Below are 22,143 nucleotides of genomic sequence, written 5' to 3'. Positions count from 1 at the left end.
TACACAAATAAATACGCACCATCACATTCTGTCTGTGGCTCCGGGCCACAAATGCAGACCTGGCCCACCACATTCACTCAGCAGATACCAGCTGAACTGAGCTACACTGAAGAGTCTTTGACTGTTCAAAAGTAAGCATAGTGTATCTGAAAGTACTAAAACCAAAACAGCACCACACACCCATCCTGTGATATCTATTCTGTTAAAAGATTTCTTTGAAATATGGTGACAATAAAGATCCGAAAAAGTGGTCACACACTACTAATAGCAAACACATTTGATACTTCAAAAGTGGGACTGAAACACACACTTTTCATTGGATTTGGTGATGAGTGGTACAGTGCCTAAGGCATTTCACTGCTAACCAGAAGGCTGGCAGTTCAGACCCACCAGCCACTCCTCGGAAGGAAGATTTGGCAATCTATTTCTGTAGTGGAACCACCTCGGAAACCCAAGAAGGGGTTGCTATGAATTGGATCTGACTTGATGGCAGTGCATTTGGTTTAGTTTGGTCCTGAGAACAGGCAATGGTGGCACAGTCTTCAAGAGCACAGACAGGGACAGTGGAAAAGAACTGAGAGTGGCACACATGACTGGTTCTGCCATAAGGACAGTCCTAACAGGTCTCAAAAGGAGGGTTTTGAGATTGGGAAGAAGACCACCCAGAAAACCACGGTGGACCACGGCAACATCAGATCTCTCCCAAGCCTCACACCATTTCATAAGATCAGTGGTTGGTCAGGTCCTTTCAGCTACTGACCATTTCCGACCTGGGGTAGTCCACCCTTCCTTAGGTAACCTAGTGGTCCCCCACTCCCAGGAGGTTACCAGACTGATGCCAAACTTAGTGCAGACACCAAATCAGCCTGGCACACTACAGCTTAGAACCCCGGACTCAAATGACCCCCTGCCTCAGCCTCCCGAGGAGCTGACTACAGACGAGCACCACCGTGCCGGCAGCTGGGCTTCTTTAATTCTGCTGTGTTCAATAAACACAAGTTCACACAGGCTGCCCCTTCTCATTGTGTCTTTCTTCTGAAAAGAAATGACTTAAAGGAAAAAAAAGCTCAAGAGAGTTCCAAAAGAATCATGAGTTACCTCTTGTAAAAGAGAAATTCGATGACTATGGGAAAAAGAAATGTACTTCCCTGCCCCATCTCCAATGTAAGAATCGTGAAACATTTCTGGAGAAAAACACACACACAAATACACACACACACACACATGCACGTTCAAAAATCTAGTCATTAAAATTACTTGTAAGCCTTACTTCCCCTGAGATCAGAAAGCATGAGAATGGGATCAAAGATAAATCTTAGAAAATGAAATGACATTTTAAAATATCATCCCTTTCTTTACAAGTTGAATGTAAGCTCTGAAGCATCTAGACCAAGACAAGCTGATCTCTGTGGCTGTAGCAACTTTAACATATACCTGACAGGACAGAGACACAAGCCTTTCATCTTGTAATCTTGCTCATTACAGCACCAGCGAGTGTAAGTTAGCAGGGCAAGGAGCCACAGAGATGTGGCTCCTAAGCTCTACAAAAAAGACAAACTACATGGTATTTCAATGCCTTATTTGGCTAATTACAAAGAAGGGACTATATTAAGTATGTTACCCATAAAATATATAATTACCAAGGAACAGTAGGAAAGCATACTTACCTGGTCAGAAATTCAACAACAGCATCACCCAGGAACTCCAACCTTTCATTGTGGTTGATCCTATAGTGAGAATTTAGAAGATCACTTAAAACAGCATGCATTGACATTCCCTCCCTCTGCTAAAAGGAAAGGACATCTGAGGGTTAGTTCATTTAGCTATCAGAAGATCCTACCTTATCCCTCTGAATTAAGAGCACTGACCACCATCTTAGCTTGGAAGTACCAAGGCTGCCCAATGGAAAGACAGAGTATTCCAGCATACCATGTGGCAGGGGCTTTCTAACCTTAGGGTTTCTTTCCTCTGGAAGTGAGACTTAACACATCCACATAACTCAAGGAGATACACCCCTGTTGTTGTTGTTGTTGTGTGCCGTCGAGTCGGCCCCGACTCATAGCGACCCCTCCTTGGGTTTCCGAGGCAGTATCACTACGGAAGTAGGATTGCCCAACCTTCCTTCCGAGGAGTGGCTGGTGGGTTTGAACCGCCAGCCGTCTGGTTAGCAGGCAAGTGTCTTAGCCACTATGCTACCAGAGCTCCCCCTAACCTAGTCACTGTTAATCTTTCCAAATTATTATCAGGTGGAGGAGAGAATGGAGAACGCATTAGAATGGAATCTTGAAAAACCAGTCTAGGTCCAATGTTCTAAGGACAGCTTTGCACTGTGCAAAGGCTAAACTCAACCTAGTATCCACAGTCCTCCCACATGCCAGTCTAATGCACCTTTTCAGTTTCCACCACCACCCCCTTGCTCCTGTGCACTGGGCTCCTGCTTCAAACCTGCCTGATAAAGGCATCCCCTAAATACTCCATGCCTCTGCTCAGGCCAAGCCCTCTGCTACCCGAAAGCTTTCCGCTCTCCTCTAACACCAGGCCACACTGAAAACCCTCTCATCCCTCAGGGCCTAGCCCAAATATTATCTTCTTCATGAGGCCCTGCCTGACTCTCTGCATCAAAATTAACCCTGCCTCCTCAGTGAACAGATCACACTTTATTTGTTGTTGTTGTTGTTGTTGTTAAGTGCCGTTGAGTTGTTTCCGACTCATAGCGACCCCATGCACAGCAGAACAAAACACTGCCCGATCCTGCGCCAGCCCCACAATCCCTGCTATACTTGAGCCCATCATTGCAGCCACTGTGTCAATCCATCTCGTTGAAGGCCTCCCCCTTCCTCGTCGACCCTCCACCCTGCCAAGCATGACATCCTTCTCCAGGGAATGGTCCCTTCTGACAACATGACCAAAATAGGTGAGATGAAGCCTGGCCATTCTTGCTTCCAAGGAGCATTCTGGCTGCACTTCCTCCAGGACAGATCTGTTAGTTCTTTTAGCAGTCCATGGTACTTTCAGCATTCTCCGCCAGCACCACAACTCAAAAGCATCAACTCTTCTTCAGTCTTCCTTATTCATTGTCCAGCTCTCACATGCATACGAGGCGACTGGAAATATCATGGCTTGTGTCAGGTGCACCTTAGTCCTCAAGGAGATATCCTTGCTCCTCAGCACTTGAAATAGTTCCTTCACAGTTGACTTTCCCAGTGCTACACATTGTCTAATGTCCTGACTGCTGCTTCCATTGGCATCGATTGTAGAACCAAGCAACGTGAATTCTTTGACAACCTCAATCTTCTCTCCATTTATTGTGATGCTGCTCATTGGTCCAGTTGTGAGGATTTTTTGTTTTCTTTATATTGAGACATAATCCATACTGCAGACTGTATTCTTCAACCTTCATCAGTAGGTGCCTTAAGTCATCCTCACTTTCAACAAGCAAAGTTGTATCCTCTGCGTATCTCAGGTTGTTAATGATTCTTCCTCCAATCCTGATACCACATTTTTCTTCATAGAGTCCAGCTTCTCACAATTTATAATATCTTAATTGTTTGATGAAGTCCTATCTCACAGACTGTTAGTTTTTCATGTCAGAGGATACGGCAGAAATGACCAGGAAGGCAGCCCAAGAAAAACCTCCCTCTGCCTCTCAGAAGTCCGGCATGGCCATCTTCTCTCAGTCCTGAAGCAGATCACTGACTCTGCTTAAGCAGAGAACATGGCAAGATATGATCATTTAGGTCTTGAAAGGGCCACTCTGGCTGTCACAAAGAATGGGAGCAGGAAGGAAAGTCCTGAGGAGATAATCACTGCAGTCCCAACGACAAACGGCAGCGGCTTAGGCTGGGGAGGCAACGGTGGAGGAGGAGAGCACCAGTCTGATGTGGGATGCGTTTGGAGGTTGTTCTCGTTACCTAGCACTGCTCCCACAGAAACAGACCACAAATGGGCTGGCCTTAACAAACAGCAGTTCATTCTCTAACAGTCTGGAGCCTTTAAGTCCGAGTTCAAAGTGCCAGGCTCTAGGGGCTGGCCCCTTGACCTTGGGCTTCAGCTCTGCCTCTTGCTCCCGGCCCATGAAGCCAGAAGCATCTCTTCATTTAGGCAGCTACTGGCTGCAGAGGCTAACAAGCCCAAGGTTGACAAATAAAATGGCATAGTCCTGATGTTACCTAACTGCACAGTGGGCCATTAATTCAAGTCCACTGAAAGTCCCAAGGTCGGCAGAGCATGGCAGGCTGCTGAACAATGACATGGCTGCATGTAGGATTTAAGTGTGCCATAAGCTAGAGAGCATTCCCAAAGCTGTTTCTTATATATGTGAAGCAGACCATCCCTAAAGCAGCTACTCAGCTGCTTGTGGTAGATCTCACCAAGGAGTTGACTGGCAGTCTCATCATGGGGAATAACTACCACCAGCTGCCCAGCCACTCAGCCAGGCCCAGCCCAGTTGGAAGACAAACTTAACCACCACAGAGATATAGCTGAAAAAAACTGTTGATAGTTGGAATTCTAGTAAATGAAAAACTGAAAGAGAAGAATGAAGGTGGACTCCTAGATTTGAGTGGAAGTAACTAGGTGAAGAGTAGTGCCATTTACTGAGAAGGGAAACCCCAAAGGGAGAGCGGGTTTGGGGAAAGCACAGGAGTTGCATTTTAGACACATTAACATTGAAAACCCTATAAAATATCCAAATGCAGAGATCCAATAAAGTGCTGGGTATATTAACCTATTGTTCATAGTAAGGGCAAAGCTTGTAACAGCTTCAGGAGCTGTCAATGTTTAGACAGTATTTAAGGTGAGGGAACTGGATGACAGTACTTGAGGAGAGAAGGCAGCTAAAGAAAAGAAAGGGTCCCAAGGTTGAGTCCAGGGGAATGTCAAGGTTGACAGACGGGGCATGAGACCCAGCAAAGGAACAGGACTGAGCAGGGAGGTGGGAAGAAAAGTAGCCACTGCATTATCCTCTGAGCCAAAAAGAAGAGCACCATTCAAGAAAGGTCAACTGTGCCCAGTGGTGCTTAGACTCAAATAATATGGGAACAGACGGCTAACTTACTCAGTGATCTGGGGACATCCTTGACAACCTTGATGGGTAATCCCTGTAAAGTGGTGGAGGCAAATTTACTCAGAGTAGGCTGAGGAAATGATGAGTTGTCTGAACTTATGCAGGGAAAGAACCCGAGTGCTTGCTTCAGGGCTAGCTGCTGAAACAAAAAATCCGGATTTGAAGGATGTAGAACTGAAAGAATGAACAGAAACCATGGCCAGCATTAAAGAGGGAAGTGGGTACACTGGGTGTCTGGGATCTGAGCAAGGAAGACAAAGAACAGGCCTGGGCCTGACAGAAGCTGGCTGCCTGAGTCCAGAGGTTTCCTTAAATATCTCACACGGACATGTCTTCAGCAAATTCAATAACTGATTAGCAAGTCTAAACTTGTCTGGCTTTCAAGGCCATCCCTTATTAAGTCCCATCATACCCACCCATGTTATCTACTTTCAACTGCAATTTTCAAGCCCAACCTGGCTGATCTCACTGTATCATGCACACACCATTCCTTCTCCCTTCCATGTTACTTCTTCCAACCCTGCTCATTCTTCAGCACCAGCTTCAGGTCAGCGGGGAAAGGGAAGCCTGCCATAACTACTAGAGATCAGGAGGATGCTGGCCAGCTCCCATTATGCCTATTCCCACAAGCCTAAAATGTTTATCTCTCAAATTATGACAAAATTACATACTATCTAGCGTTGTTCTGTTTCATGTGTGCCAGTTTACTTTAAATTTAAAGTCTCCCTATAGTTTCAGTATGTAGTAGAAAATAAAAAATACTTGTAAACTAAATAAACCTTGGCTACTATATCATCTACTTGGGAATATGGGTTCAATTTTATATCATTTCATGTATTTCAAGAGTAGCTTTTATAGCCAATAATGGGGAGTGTGTGTGTGTGTGTCTGGTGGGAATGGGGGAGGAAAGCCATTCAATCTATGGCTATACTGAAGAATTCATAATCTAATAGTTTATAAAAAAATAAGTATCAGGCCTTAATACACACTTTTCTTATTCTTACCAAACATATATAAGCTTTAAAAAGATACTATTTTTTGTTGCTGCTTCATTAGCAACAAGGAAGAAATCATAGTAAGTGTGCATCAGGGTTGCATCCTTTCACCACACTTACTAAATCTGTATGCTGAGCAAATAATCTGAGAAGCTAGACTACAGGAAGAAGAACGCAGCATCAGGATTGGAGGAAGACTCATTTAGAATCTGTGAAAAACAGATGACATAGCCTTGCTGAAAGCGAGGAAGACTTGAAGCACTTACTGATGAAGATCAAAGACTACAGCCTTCAGTATGTATCACACCTCAACATGAAGAAAACTAAAATCCTCACAAGTGGACTATTACAATAAGCAACATCCTGATAAATGGATACAAGACTGAAGTTGTCGAGGATTTCATTTTACTTGGTCAACGCCCATGGAAGCAGCAGTCAAGAAAGCAAATGACCTACTGCACTGGACAAATCTGCTGCAAGCGTCACTTTGTGTATCAAGGTGGGCTTGACCCAAGCCATGGTCTTTCCAATCACCTCATATGCAACATGCACAATCTGGACAAGGAATAAGCCGGACCAAAGAGGAACTGAGCCTTGGAATTACGGTTCTGGCAGAGAACACTGAACACACCAAGGGCTGCCAGAAGAACAAACCAATCTGTCTTGGAAGAAGTAGAGCCAGAACTCTTCTCAGAAGCAAAGATGGCAAGACTACACCTCATGGACTCCAGACATGCTATCAAAGGGATCCATCCCTGGAGAAGGACATCACACTTGGTAAAGTAGAGGATCAGTGAAGAGGATGATCCTCTCTGAGATGGACTGATAGAGTGGCTGCAAGAATGGCTTCAAACACAGTGATGATTATGAGGCTGGCGCAGGACTGGGCAGTGTTGTGTTCTGTTGTGTACAGGGTTGCCATGGGTCAGAGCCAACTCACAAACACCTAACACCAACAACAACTCCATCAGCAAAGAGAACCAAAAAGTCTCGCCATGGTATAATATTTTAGTTTTTAAATACCAGAATATATTGTTAAAGAAACAAAAAATATTTTACAAGCTATTCAGTACTGCAATTTTGCTTTCTGTCAAATACATCTTAACTCCAAAAGTGTCTGCCATCATTCTTGAAGACAGTGTCAAGGAATAAAAGCAACATTTAATGGTAAGATGAGCTTAACCCATAATACCTCTGGATAATTTCAAGAAACCTGTAAGTTATTGTCCAGAGAGAGGATAGGAACTAAGAAAGAAATGGTAAGTTTTTGAGGAGAAAGAAATTAATACTACCTTATTCTCTTTCACAAACTAGTAAGTATAATAAAAACATTTTCTGTGGCAGAGACTTTTCATTTTCTTCCTAACAATTTGAAATACCACAGAATAAAATCTCATTAACATGGAAAGCAGGAAACCCTGGCAGGGGTGGAGGGTGGAGGGTGGGGGGCAAGCCATATTTGGAGTGTCTAATATTTCATTACAGAATAGTAAGACATCCAGTCGAAGAATAATAGCTACTTTCAACTATACACTATTTTGAAGGAAATCATAGTGGTATAAGTTCTGCTTTAATTTATTTTATAAACTTCAGGAGACAACAAGTATGAACTAGAGTTTTAATAACCACAAAGTTAGGATATTACCCAGTCTGTTAAAACAAAAGGTCACAGTTCTTCAGGTTTCTTTGATAGGGACTTTGCCATTTGTTAAATAATTTGCCCATATCCAGAAAATGTTTCTGTATCTACTTTAGGACTAAACTCTGGCAACAAGCCACAAGCAAAAATGGGGATAAAATACCACTTTAGTTCATTACTATGCTGAACAATTCATAATCCAATAGTTCATCTGGAAAAATGGACAGAGTGAACTGTTAGTCCTCGTTGACAGAAGTAGCAAATCTTTTGTTCCTTCTTCCATTCTTTATACTTTCTTTAATCATCCCCTTTATAAATACTAGCAAGCCCCAGGATGAGATGTTTACTGAGCAATAAGCACTCCATTTGTTTTGGAGAACTGAATCAACAGAGGCATTATGAAATGTAGATTAACTGTAACATTTATACAGCATATTTTGTCTGAGGAATTCAAAGCACTTTATAAAACACAAAATATCTCCCTGTAACAGTAATTGCTATAAAGTGCCATTTACTTTACAGAAAGCCATTTTGGGATGCACCAAGTAAAAGAGTAACTGCTAGACGGATGGACCCACAGTATCCTCTCACCTCTGTATTCCAAGCTCCAAGAAATGACTGGAATAGTAGAGCTGGAAGGGGCCTTGGAGGCCAGTTGACCATTCCTCTCAGTTTAGAAGTCTTGCTACTCATTACATCTACCCAGACATTGGGCACATTGTTGCTGTTAGGTGCCATCGAGTCAGCTCTGACTCATAGAGACCCTATGTACAACAGAATGGTCCTGTGTCAGCCTCGTAGTCCTTGCTATAGCTGAGCTCATCACTGCAGCCGCTTTATCAATCCATCTTGTTGAAGGCATTCTCTCTTGCACCGACACTCCACTCTACCAAGTGCATGATATCCTTCTCCAGGGAATGGTCCCTTCTGACAACATGACCAAAGTAGGTGACACAAAGTCTGGCCATTCTCACTTCCAAGGAGCATTCTGGCTGCACCTCTTCCAGGACAGACTTGTTAGTTCTTCTGTCAGTCCATTGTACTTTCAGCATTCTTTGCCAACACCACAGATCAAAAGCATCAACTCTTCTTTATTCACTGTCCAGCTTTCACATGCATATGAGGTGACTGAAAACATCATGGCTTGGGTTAGGATGCCTTAGGCTTCAAAGAGACATCTTTATTCTTTAGCACTTTAAAGAGGTCTCTGCAGCAGATCTGCCCCGTGCAGTACATCGTCTGATGTCCTGACTGCTGCTTCCATTGGCGTGGACTGTGGAACCAAGTAATATGAAATCTTTGACAACCTCAAACTTCTCTCCATTTATCGTGATGCTGTTTAGTGGTCCAGTTGTGAGAATTTTCATTTTCTTTATGTTGAGGTGTAATCCATACTACAGAGTGTAGTATTTAATCTTCATCAGTTAAGTGCTTCAAGTAAGTCATCTTCACTTTCAGCAAGTAAGATTGTGTCATCTGCATATCTCAGGTTGTTAATGAGTTTTAATAGTCATTATTAAGTAATGACTAATGATGAGTAAGCACTTCTAGCACAGCATCTGTTTGGTGAAATAGCTCAATGGATATCCTGTCAATTCCTGGAGCCTTGTTTTTTTTTGCCAATTCCTTCAGTGCAACTTCGACTTCTTCCTTCAATACCATCATCAGTTCTTCATCATATGCCATCTCCTGAAATGGATGAACATCAACCAACTCTTTTGGTACAGTGACTCTGTGTATTCCTTCCATCTTCTTTTAATGTTTCCTGCAGCATTCAATATTTTGCCCATAGAAACTTTCAATATTGGAACTCAAGGCTTTACTTTTCTCTTTACTTCTTTCAGCTTGAGAAATGCTGAGCGTGTTCTTCCCTTTCAGGGCATGGAGGGTGTCAAAGACGCACTAGCTCAGAACCATTTGATCCATGGAGCCCAGTTTAAACATATTTAGGATTTAATTTGAAGTATTTAATTCAATAAATCCACCCAGTGGAATTCACATTTATTCAATGCATGCTGTTATTGCTATAGATTTCTTAGACACAAAAGAAACCAAAAACCATCTCACTGTCATTGAGTCAATTCTGACTCACAGTAACCCCCTACTGGGTTTCCAAGGCTATAAATATTTACAGAAGCAGACTGCCTTATCTTTCTTCTGTGGAGTGGCTGGTGGGTTCGAACCACGTACCTTTTGGTTAGTAGCCAAATGCCTTAACCAGGACATCATCACAGCTCCTTTTAGATGCAAAATAGTTATGTATGATTGACTGAAGATACTTGATACTTTGCAACTACCATTTCCTTAAGTACACAGACATTAATAAGCAGTCCACGCAATTCTGTTGATCCAACAGATTCTTATGTGTCTAGTAATAGCACTAACCCACTGCCATTGAGATGATTCCGACTCATAGCAACCCCTCCTGGGTTTCTTTCCAAGACTGCAAATTTTTACGGATGTAGACTGTCTCATCTCTCTTTTGGGGTGCATCTGGTAGGTCTGAACCATCAACCTTTTGATCAGCAGCCTAATGCCTTAACCACAATGCCACCAGAACTCCTTATAACAACACTACTAATCCAGAAGGAAAAAAAAAAAAAAAAAAAAAAAACGAAGGAAAGAAGGAAGAAACAACCCAGAGAAGGAAAGAGTGGAGGCCGCCGGGTACTCTGCTTCCCCATCACCACTCTTCTGGCACTTCTTTCCCAAAGGTCTGACGGATAATACGTGGATTACTTGAATGTCACCAAATGCCCAATCCTTCAGAGACCATTCATATGGTAACATCTCATCACAATTTTCATGATTTAAAAATAACTATAGAACTGAGATTCATATGGTTAATGAATGACACTTTTTAAAATTATGGGTGCATATTCACTTGAGAGTTAATGCTCATGATGCCATCAGAAAAATTCATTCTTGTGCAGTTGTGATAAGCAGACAGCCTATCATTTGTTAATAAGCCTCTGTGCCTTTTTGTAAGTCCTAGTTCTTCCCAAATCAGATTAAGTAAGATACTAATCAGCCATTTCAACTTCCTCTGATGGCTCTGACCATGACCTCACTTCATGCCTCAGTCTCCCCATCTCTCCTTACTAAGTAAGTAACCTTACTAACAGTAACACTATGAATGGCATTCTTTCATTCAATACTTATTTATTGAGCACCTGCTCTGTGAAAGACACTCATTGCAAAAGTAAAGGAAAAAAAAATTTTAATGAACAGAAGAACTATAAGCCTTCAAAGGGTTTACAGTATAGTAAAGAAAACTGACTCCACATGGGAGAACGGAAATATATACCATAAAAGAAATACAGGCAGTATTTAGACAGGATGTTAGAGGTATCCTGCAGCTAACATCCATTGACTAATGGCTTGCAGGGAAGGGGGAAAGGGTATACTCGGTCAACAGTAAACATTTCAGTCTCCTGGTGTATAGCAAAGAAGCTCTGGTAGTGCAGTGGATAAGGTTGCTAACCAGAAGGTCAGCAGTTCAAATCCACCAGCAGCTCTGTGGAAGGAAGATGGGGCAATCTACTTCTGTAAAGATATACCGCCTTGGAAACCCAATGGAGTTGCTGTGAGTCACAACAGACTCAAAGGCAGTGAGTTTGGTTTTGGTTTTGCTTGGTGTGTAGAAAGTCACACGGAATGGAGAGTTGGTCTGGGCCAGGTCATGAGGGCTGGGATTGCCTGTAAGAAGGTTCAGACTGTACTCAGTAGGTAATGAGACGTCCCAGAAATCTTTAAGCAAGTTACAGTGAAGAACAAGAGTCAAGGTACCATAAGTGGCAGGATGACTGACAGCATCCATTAGGCTGTGTAACTAACTGTCCTCAGGATGAGAGAAGGATGGTTGTCAGGGGAACTGCAGGGGGAAGAATTCGGCCAAAAGCCGCTGCTCTCTCTTTCCTCTGCCCCTCTTGCCCCTCACTCTCCCACTCAGGGCCAGAAACAGGGCCTCTAAACCACCCTGTCCCTCTTCTTTCTTTCCATCCCTTTTTCCCTCTCTCATTTATTCACTCACTCCCTGTCTTTTATCGAGTCTAAAAATCCTGAGCAAGCTTGTGTGGAAAGGAAATAGAATGGCTAGTATTTGTAATTGTACAGCATCTCCTTCAAGCATGTACAAACACCTGCATGGAGCATGCCATTTCACAACTGAAAACTGAAACAAACAGGGAGAGAGAGGGCACACTGTTCCAAGTGAACTCAATTATTCAAGTGCACAGTATAAATCGGACCTCTACTCCCTAAACTACCACCACAGCCCGCCTTAGCCCATGGCAGTTGTGTGTCTACATTTGGTTTTATCCTTCACTGAAGTACTCATCAGAGTCTCCCTTCTATTAAGTCAGTACATCTACAGAGCTCTCACCTCATCCCAGGTGGTCACATCTCTTGGGGCATGGGGGCTTTCTCTTCCTTGCCTTTAGATCTCCTAACACCCTACAAACTGCCACAAACTGAAGAGGAACTACATATATGCCTGTTAAATTAAATGTGAAGAGAGCTTCTTGGGTACAGCTCCCAGCACGGGCACCACCATGGGCTGCCAGATAGTGGCAGTCAAATAGCGGCAGACCCTGGGGGCCAAGGCTGGGAGGCACCTTCCATATAGAAATGGGTCAACTCTGCATCAGCAAAAGATCGTGTGCACCACTAGATGCTCTCAACACAAGCAGCAGAGGCCAGGTGTCAAAGACCGGGAGAGATCAGTTCTTTTATTCTCTGTCAACAGCACCATTTTCAAAATCGTCAATATGGAAACAGCACAGCATCCCAGGTATCATTCCCTTTGCCCTAGTGAGAAAGCCATCCCTTTGTATTAGAGCAGAAGGACATATAAATCGTGAGGTATGAGCAAATGAACAGTGCTATCAAAAAGACATCATTTATAGACCAACAACTGTGCTGGGGTACATGAGACCAACAGCATTTAAACTTGTTTTCATCACTGAAAAGTTAAGTGTCCAGTGTGCGTAACTGTGGTAAAGTTAATAATGGGTATTCAGAATTCCACTTATTAAAATACTAACTGGTCATGTGGAGAGTAGAGAGTAAAAGGGTCACAGGAACCTATGACCCACAAGGTTTGATCCCTGAGGATGTGATTAAGCACTATTTAAATTATTCAGCTCTTTCCTGATCTCAGACTCTCAGAGAACATCATAGTGAGAATTATGACCATCTCCAAACCTGAATTTCACCTTGCCTTTCTATTCACATCTGGCTTGAAGAGGAATGATAGTTTCATTTAGGTAACTCAAAAGAGGGTAAGTTAAGGCAAGACAACAAGGCAAGGCAGTGACACCTGAAGAAACTAGGAAAGAAAGCTGGGCCAGCCCTACTGGCAACTACCTTCACTGCAGAGGCCAGCCAGCAACTGAAGCAACCGTCTCAACTCTGTCACTTTTAACCTACTCTGAGTGTGCAGCTACTGAGCAATAAGTTGGTGATTTGAATCCACGCAATGGCTCCTCAGAAGAAAGACCTGGGATCTACTTCTGAATGATGTAAGCACATGAGGTTGCCATGAGTTAGAATGGATTTTTTTAAACCCATTTTTTCTCTAAGAGTTGATCCCTAATAGCATTGCTATTAACTTTTTAAGTCCCCATACTAAAAGGACCAATCTCCCACACTTCACACACCAAGATAATCCCTCAAAGACCAAGAGGAGGGCCTCATCAGCCATTAAGCATTTTCTTCCATTCAGTTTCCCAGGGGTAGTAACAGGTTTGCATAGACCTTGACCACTTCATTTCCAGATTCTTCAAGGGCTCAAAGGCATAGAATGCTCAAAGAATGACACTATCAATACATGAAGGTATCTTTTAAAACCAAGAAATTAAATAAAGAAAGCTAATGCTTACTTTCCAACAAATTATATGAGGCTATAATACCCCAGTATTGAAACCGGACAATGACATCACAAGAAAACTATAGAACAGTATCTCTTATGAAAATAGATGCAAAAATCCTCAACAATATACTAGCAAGTTGAATCCAGCAACATATGAAAAAGATTATGCCAACACCAGTGGGGTTTATCTCAGGCACGCAAGGTTGGTTTACATATGGAAATTAATCAATGTAATATGTCATATTAACAGAATAAAGTGCAAAAATCACAATTATCTCAATAGGTGCAAAAAAATCATTTGACAAAATTCAATACCACTTCATGAGTAAAAACACTCAACAAACTACAAACAGAAAGGAATTTCTTCAACCTAATAAAGGGCATCTATGAAAAACCCAGGGAGCTCTGGTAGCATAGTGGCTAAAGGCACTTGACTGCTAACCAGAAGGCTGGTGGTTCAAATCCACCAGCAACTCCTCGGAAGGAAGATGGGGCAATCTACTTCTGTAGTGATATTGCCTCAGAAACCCAAGGAGGGGTCGCTATGAGTCGAGTCTGACTTAACAACAACAACGTGAAAAACCCATAGATAACAAACATCACACCTAATCGTAAAAGACTGAATGCCTTCCCCTAATTTCAGGAATAAAACAAGGATGTTTACTTTTGCCACTTCTATTCCAGATTGTACTAGAGGATCTAGCCAGGGCAAGTAGGCCAAAAAAAAAAAAAAAAAGACCATTCAGATTTGGAAAGGAAGAAGTAAAATTATCTCTATTTGGAGATAATATGATCATGCATATAGAAAATCCTAAGGAATTCATAATAAAAAAATTATTAGAACTAATAAATGAATTCAACAAAAGTTACAGGATACAAGAAAGATAAACAAAATCAATTGTATTTCTATACACTTGCAGTAAGCAACTGGAAAGTGAAATTAAGAAAACAATTCAATTTACAATAGCATCAAAAATAATAAAATATTGAGGAATAAACTAAAGAGAAGACATGCAAAATTTATACTCTGAAAATTACTGTCTTGTTGAAAGAAACTAAAGACCTAAATAAACAGAAAGTCATTCCATGTTCATGGACGGCAAGACATCACATTGTTTAAATGGCTGTTGTGTTGTTATGTGTCATCAAGTAAACTCCAACTCACAGCAACTCTGTATTACAGAGTAATAGTTCCCATCTTGATCTATAGATTCCACAAAATCCCTACAAAAATCCTAGCTGACTTCTTTGCAGAAAATGACAAGCTGATCTAAAAACTCATATGGAAATACAAGGAACCCAGAAGAGCTCAAACAAGCTTGAAAAAGAACAACATAGCTTGAGAACTTACATTTCTCAATTTCAAAACTTACTACAAAGCTACAATAATCAAGGCGGTATGGTACTGGCATTTGTTGTTGTTATGTGCCGTGGAGTCAGACCCAACTCATAGTGACCCCTCCTTGGGTTTCTGAGGCAGTATCACTAAGGAAGTAGACTGCCCAACCTTCCTTCCGAGGAGTGGCTGCTGGGTTTGAACCACCAGCCTTCTGGTTAGCAGTCAAGTGCCTTAGGCACTACACTAGCAGAGCTCTTGGTACTGGCATTAGGACAGACATATGTATCAGTGGAACCTAGAATAAAAAATTAACCCTCATATTTATAGGCAACTGATTTCTGATGAGGGTTCCAATGCCACTCAATGGCAAAAGAACTGTCTCTTCAATAAATGGTGCTGGGACCACTGGACCTCTATCTACATGCAAAAGCATGCAGCTGCACCCCTATATCACACCACATATACAAATTAAATGAAAGCGGATCAGAGCCAAACATAAGAGCTAAAACTACAAAACTCTTAGAAGAAGAAAAGGTATAAATCTGCATGACTTTAGACTAGTCGCTGGTTTCTTGGATATGACGTCAAAATCACAAGCAACAACAAAAGAAAACAATAAGTTGGACATAATCAAAATTAAAAACGTGTGTGTGTCAAAAGACATCATCAAGAAAGTGAAAAGACACTGATGCACAGAATAAGAGAAAATGTTTATAAACTACATAACTGATAAGGGACTTTATTTAGAGTATATAGAGAACTATTGTAAGTTAAAAATAAATAAATAGCTCAATTAAAAAATGAGAAAAGGCTATATGAATAGATATTTCTCCACAGAAGTACTCAAATAGCTAACAAGCACATGAAAATATCTACATCACTAACCACCACAGAGATGCAAATCAAAAAGCACACTGAGATAACATTATACCCACTAGGAAAGCTACAATCCAAATGACAGATAATAACAAGTGTCAGTGAAGATGTGGAAAAACTGGAAACCTGATACCCTGCTGGGGAGAATGTGAGACGGTACAGCCACTTTGTAAAGCAGACTAGCACTTGCTTGAAAGGTTAAACATAGAGTTATCATGTGAGTCCGCAATTCCACTCCTAGGTATATACCCAAGTGAAATCAAAATGTATGTCCACAAAGAAACTTGTACATGAATATTCACAGCAGCATTATTCATAATAGCCAAAAACTGGAAAATACATAACTGCTCAAAAAAAAAAAAAAGAAAATCCACTGCCAGAGAGTCGATTCCCAACTCATAGTAACCCTGTAGGACAGAGCAGAACTGCCTCATAGGATTTCCAAGGCCGTAAATCTTTATGGAAGCTGACTGCCTCATCTTTCTCCCACAGAGCGGGTGGTGGGTTTGAACTGCCAACCTCTTGGTTAGTAGCTGAATGCTTTAACCACTGAGCCACCAGAGTGCAACACAAATGCTCATCCACTAATAAATGGATGAATAAAATATGGTAAATCTATAGCATGGAATGTTATTCACCAATAAAAAGAAATAAAGTACTAATATATGCTATAGATGGTTGATCTTTGAAAACATTATGCTTAGTAAAAGAAGCCAGCCACAAAGAAGCACATAATGTATGATTCCATTTATATCAAATGTCCAAAATGTGAAATCCACAGAGACTAAAAGTAGACTGGTGGTTGCCTGGCCTAGATGGGTTGCAGGGAAATGGGGCATGGCTGTTGATGGGTATGGTGTTTCCTTCTGGAGTGATGAAAATGTTCCGACATTGAGTGTGGTGGTGGTTGCACACTTGGTGAATATAATAAAAATCACTGAATAGAACACTTTAAATAGGTGAACTGTATGGTGCATGAATTACATCTCAATGAAGCTGTTACAGAAAAGTCTACTTTACCTTGAAGGAGTTGGGTCATCTTGGCCAAGGCGTGACATAATATTTATTAAGGTGTTAATTCCTATTAAAAACAAAAATATAATACACATAATACAAATAAATACTGGTAGATGCACGCAGTCTCAAATGTAGAAAGAAAATTACCTATCTCATCCCAATTTGACTTTAAAAGGTTTAAAATCTGCATGTCTAAAAATCTGGTAAACTTAACGGAAAACACTAGATAAGAGGAAGAAAATATTTTGTTAAAAAAAAAACTTATGCACACTTATTCTAAAACTCTCCTCTAAGTGAATGTTATTACCATGGCTCAGGAGCACTGGGAGGATGAGGGGATGATGCAGTCTCCAGGAAACCATTCCCAGTGGGGATGTAATTTAAACATTAGGGAATATGGGCCAAAACCCCAAAATAGACTCTTTCAGAGCCATATAAACTTACCTTTTTTCCGCATGTGCATGTGATGAACTTTTCTGTCTCCGTATTTGGGCTGCCGAATCCCACAGTTGGACAAAGAATTCCTAGCATGATCGGGATTCATCCCAAAATTTAAGTGATGACTTGGGTGGGTCATGGCCAGCTAAAGGTGCAATAAAATACACTCAGTCTTAAAACTCAGCACAGATGCACCATCACTTTTAATCATCGTTAATAAAATGGGAAAGTGATCTGTCTACTCTGTCAAATTTTAACCCCTGATCTTTCCATTTCAGAAGACTCATGGCACAGTAGTTCAAGTGCTCAGCTACCAACCAAAACCCACCAGCTGCTCTGAAGAAGAAAGATGTAGCAGTCTGCTTCCGCAAAAAATGACAGCCTCAGAAACCCTGTGGTTCAGATCTACTTTGTCCTGAAGGGTTGCAATGAGTCAGAATTGGCTTGATGGGATGGGACTCGCTTGGCTTTCCATTTTACCTTCTCCAGAGCTAAATTTCCAGGGCTCTTGTGTAAGTTTTCTCCTAAAGACCAATTTAAAAAGCCAAATCTTTCAGAGGAGAATCAGAATACACAGCACACATAGGAAAAAGAGCCTTAAAGAAGGAAAAGCTGAAGGGTCTGAGTTTGAAAGAGAAATTTCAGCTGTACCTATTTCTTCAGGGGCAGCCTCAAAAAAGTGAATAAATAAAAATCCAAGAGTGCTTGCAAGTGGCAGAGGCAACCAGGATAGAGTAATAGAATTGCTTCTGAAAGTCCTCCTCACCTCCCAGTAGAGAACCAGGGCGGTATTTGTAAACTGCAAGATGAATTGCTCTTACCTTGCTTTTGTGTGAGTTTACAAGAAAGGGATTCTTACCTGCAGCAGACAACGATCTTGGAACGTATATCCTATCAACTTGTCCAGATGCATTAGGCACTGATGGTAGCGGATATGATGAGTCAAAACAGGCAACATCATTGCATGCTAGGGGAAAAAAAAACTTCAATATAAAAATGTATAAAAAGGCTTCATGTATTTATAGCAAACACAAACTCTTCCACATCCCAAATTCTACCACGCAAAGTTCTGACACAGTTTACTGGCTCCATGGCATTCTGGTGAGTCCCCTAGAAGGGACAGCACACTGCAGTTGTTAAGAGTATAGTCTCTAGAACCAAAAATGTCTGGGTTCAAATTCTGCTCTGCCATTTATTCATTGTGTAAATTGGGGCAAGTTATTTAATCTCTCTGTCAAAGTTACCTCACCTGTAAAATGGAGATTATAATAAGAGTTGCTACTTCCAAGGATAGTTAAAGGGATTATGAGCAAATATAAAAAGCTGACTAGAACAAGGACAGCTAGCCCTCATTCAAGTTGGAATAGGCCTTGTTCCATCAGTATTCAGCAAGGCAGCCTCAAATAAGCCACAAGAACTTCTGTGCCTCCTTCTCAATCTCTGATTATAACATTACCTTGCGAGGTGCTGCCAAGTAAAACCATATACCATTTAACATATAAACATAGCAAACCCATAGACAGTAGAACAAAACACTGCCCAGTTCTGTGCCTCAAAATTGTTGCTATGTTTAAGCCCACTGTTTCAGCTAGTGTCAATCCAACTCGTTGGGGACCTTCCTTGTTTTCACTGACCCTCCCTCTTCCATGATATCGTTCTCCGGAGTCTGCTCCCTCCTAATAAAATGTCCAAAGTAGGCGAGACAGTCTTGCCATCCTCATTTCTTCTTCCTCATCTTTTCTTGTTTAAAAAAATTTTATTGTGCTTTGGGCATCCTCACTTCTAAGGAGCATTCTGCTGTACTTCTTCCAAGACAGATGTGTTCATTCTTCCAGTAGTCCCTGGTATAATCAACATTCTTCACCAAATACATCAATTCTTCTTCGTATTCCTTATTCACTGTCCAGCTTTCGCATGCATATGAAGCTACTGAAAATGCCACGGCTTATGTCAGGTACACCTTAGTCCTCAAAGTGACGTCTTTGCTTTTTAACATATTAGAGATTTTTGCAGATTTATCCAGTACAATATGTCATTTGATTTCTTGACTGCTGTTTCTATGGCACTTACTGTGGATCTGAGTAAAATGAAATCCTTGACAACTTCAACCTTTTCTCCATTTATCATGATGTTGCATACAGGTCCAGTTGTGAGCATTTTTGTTTTATTTATACTGAGGTGTAATACTGAAGGCGGTAGTCTTAGATCTTCATCACTAAGTGGTTCAAAGGAGCTCTGGTAGCACGTAGTGCCTAAGGCATTTGACTGCTAACCAGAAGGCTGGTGGTTCAAACTCAGGAGCCACTCCTTGGAAGGAAGGTTGGGCAATCTACTTCCATGGTGATACTGCCTCGGAAACCCAAGGAGGGGTTGCTATGATTCAGATCCAACTCGACAGCAGTGAGTTTGACTTTTTAGTTTTATGTTTCTAAACCCACTTGATAACACCTAACAACAATAACATATATGATAGTTACTATAAAGGATGCTAGGAGCTCTGGTAGCGTAGTGCCTATGGCACTTGACTGCTAACCAGAAGGCTAGTAGTTCAAACCCACCAGCCACTCCTGGGAAGGAAGGTTGGGCAATCTACTTCTGTAGTGATACTGCCTCGGAAACCCAAGGAGGGGTCACTATGAGTCAGGGCTGACTCAACAGCACATAACAACAAAAAAAGTGGTTCAAGTCCTCTTTGCTTTCAGCAAGCAAGGTCGTGTCATCTGCATGTCACAGGTTGTTCATGAGTCTTCCAACCAAGCCCGATGCCATGTTCTTCTTCATATAGTCAAGCTTCTCAGATTTGCTCAGCATACATACTGAACAAAAATGATGGAAGGATACCACCCTAATAAACATCTTTCCTGATTTTAAACCATGGAGTGGCCCCTTGTTCGCTTCAAACAACTGACTCTGGGCCTATGTACAAGTTCTTCATGAGCACAATTAAGTGTTCTGGATTTCCCAATCTTTGTAATGTTCCATTTTTTCTTATGATCTATACAATGGTTTTGTTGTTGTTGTTGTTAGGCACCATCGAGTTGTCTCTGACTCAGCGACCCTATGCACAGCAGAACAAAACGCAGCCTGGTCCCGTGCCAGCTCTGCAATCCCTGCTATACTTGAACCCTTCGTGGCAGCCACTGTGTCAATCCATCTCTTGGAGGACCTTCCCCTACTTCATCGACCCTCCACCTTACCAAGCACGACATCCTTCTCCAGGGAATGGTCCCTTCTGACAACATGACCAAAGCAGGTGAGACGAAGTCTGGTCATTCTTGCTTCCAAGAAATATTCCAGCTGCACTTCCTCCTAGACAGATTTGTTAGTTCTTTTAGCAGTCCATAGTACTTTCAGCATTCGCCAGCACCACATCTCAAAAGCATCAATTCTTCTTTGGTCTTCTTTATTCATTGTCCAGTTCTCACATGCATATGAGGCAATTGAAAATATCATGGCTTGTGTCAGGTGCACCTTAGCCCTCAAGGAGACATCCTTGCTCCTCAGCACTTGAAAGAGGTCCTTTGTAGCTGACTTGCCCGCTGCTATACATCATTTGTTGTCCTGACTGCTGCTTCCATTGCCGTCAATTGTAGAACCAAGCAATGTGAAGTCTTTGGCAACTTCAATCTTTACTCCTTTCATCGTGATGCTGCTTACAGGTCCAGTTGTGAGAATTTTTGTTTTCTTTATATTGAGATGTAATCCATACTGCAGACTGTATTCTTCAATCTTCATCAGTAAGTGCTTCAAGTCATCCTCACTTTCAGCAAGCAAAGTTGTGTCATCAGCGAATCGCAGGTTGTTAATGATTCTTCCTCCAATCCTGATGCCATGTTCTTCTTCATATAGTCCAGCTTCTCGGATTATTTATTCAGCATATAGATTGAATAAGTATGGTGAAAGGAGACAACCATGATGCACTCCCTTCCTGATTTTAAACCATGCAGTGTCCCCTTGTTCTGTTTGAACAACAGCCTCCTAGTCTATGTACAGGTTCCTCATGAGTACAATTAAGTGTTCCGGAATTCCCACTCTTCTCAATGTTATCCATAATTTGTTATGATCCACACGATCAAATGCTTTCACACAGTTAATAAAACACAAGTAAACATCTTTCCAGTATTCTTTACTTTGAGCCAAGATCTATCTGACATCAGCAAGGATATCCCTTGTTCTACATCCTCTTCTGAATCTAGCCTGCACCTCTGGAAGATCCCTGTCAATATACTGCTGGAACCATTTCTGAATTATCTGTAGTAAGATTTTACTTGCATGAGATATTAATGATATTGTTCAATAACTTCCACATTCTGTGGGATCACCTTTCTTTGGAATGGGCACAAATATGGATCTCTTCCAGTCAATTGGCCAGGTAGCTGTCTTCCAAACCTCTTGGCATAACCGAGTGAGCGCCTCCAGTGGGGCATCCATTTGTTGAAACATCTCAATGGGTATTCCGTCAATTCCTAGAGACTTGTTCTTCCCCAATTCCTTCAGTGCAGTTTCGACTTCAGCCTTCAATACCATTGGTTCTTGATCATATGCCACCCCTGAAATGGATGAACATCGACCGTTCTTTTTGGCACAGTGACTCCGTGCATTCCTTCCATCTTCTTTTGATGCTTCCTGCATCATTCAATATTTTGACCACATAATCTTTCAATATCTTTCAATACTCGAGGCTTAGATTTTTTCCTCAGTTCTTTCAGCTTGAGAAATGCTGAGCGTGTTCTTTCCTTTTGGTTTTCTAACTCCAGGTCTTTGCACATTTCATTATAATAACTGGCTTTGTCTGCTCGAGCTGCCCTTTGAAATCTTCTGTTCAGCTCTTTTATCTTGTCATTTCTTCCATTTGCTTTAGCTATTCTCCACTCAAGGGCAAGTTTCAGAGTCTCTTCTGAC

General features: G+C 41.6%; 1 protein-coding gene across 1 annotated transcript in view; it reads right to left on the bottom strand.

The window, feature by feature from the left end:
* DROSHA (drosha ribonuclease III) overlaps positions 1 to 22,143 on the bottom strand; it is a 246,149-nt gene that overhangs the window by 72,251 nt on the left and 151,755 nt on the right. Inside the window, exons 18-21 of the mRNA XM_007951608.2 lie at positions 18,101 to 18,208; positions 17,248 to 17,386; positions 16,807 to 16,867; positions 1,668 to 1,727 (exon numbers count right to left, since the gene is read on the bottom strand). Of these exons, the coding sequence (XP_007949799.2) occupies positions 1,668 to 1,727; positions 16,807 to 16,867; positions 17,248 to 17,386; positions 18,101 to 18,208 (368 nt within the window). The remainder of the gene's footprint in view (positions 1 to 1,667; positions 1,728 to 16,806; positions 16,868 to 17,247; positions 17,387 to 18,100; positions 18,209 to 22,143) is intronic.

Source organism: Orycteropus afer, unplaced genomic scaffold (genome assembly GCF_000298275.1).
Source record: "Orycteropus afer afer isolate SDZICR_OR568_19922 unplaced genomic scaffold, OryAfe1.0 scaffold00302, whole genome shotgun sequence".
Taxonomy (NCBI): Eukaryota; Metazoa; Chordata; class Mammalia; order Tubulidentata; family Orycteropodidae; genus Orycteropus; species Orycteropus afer.
This window is presented reverse-complemented; position numbering and strand designations above follow the sequence as displayed.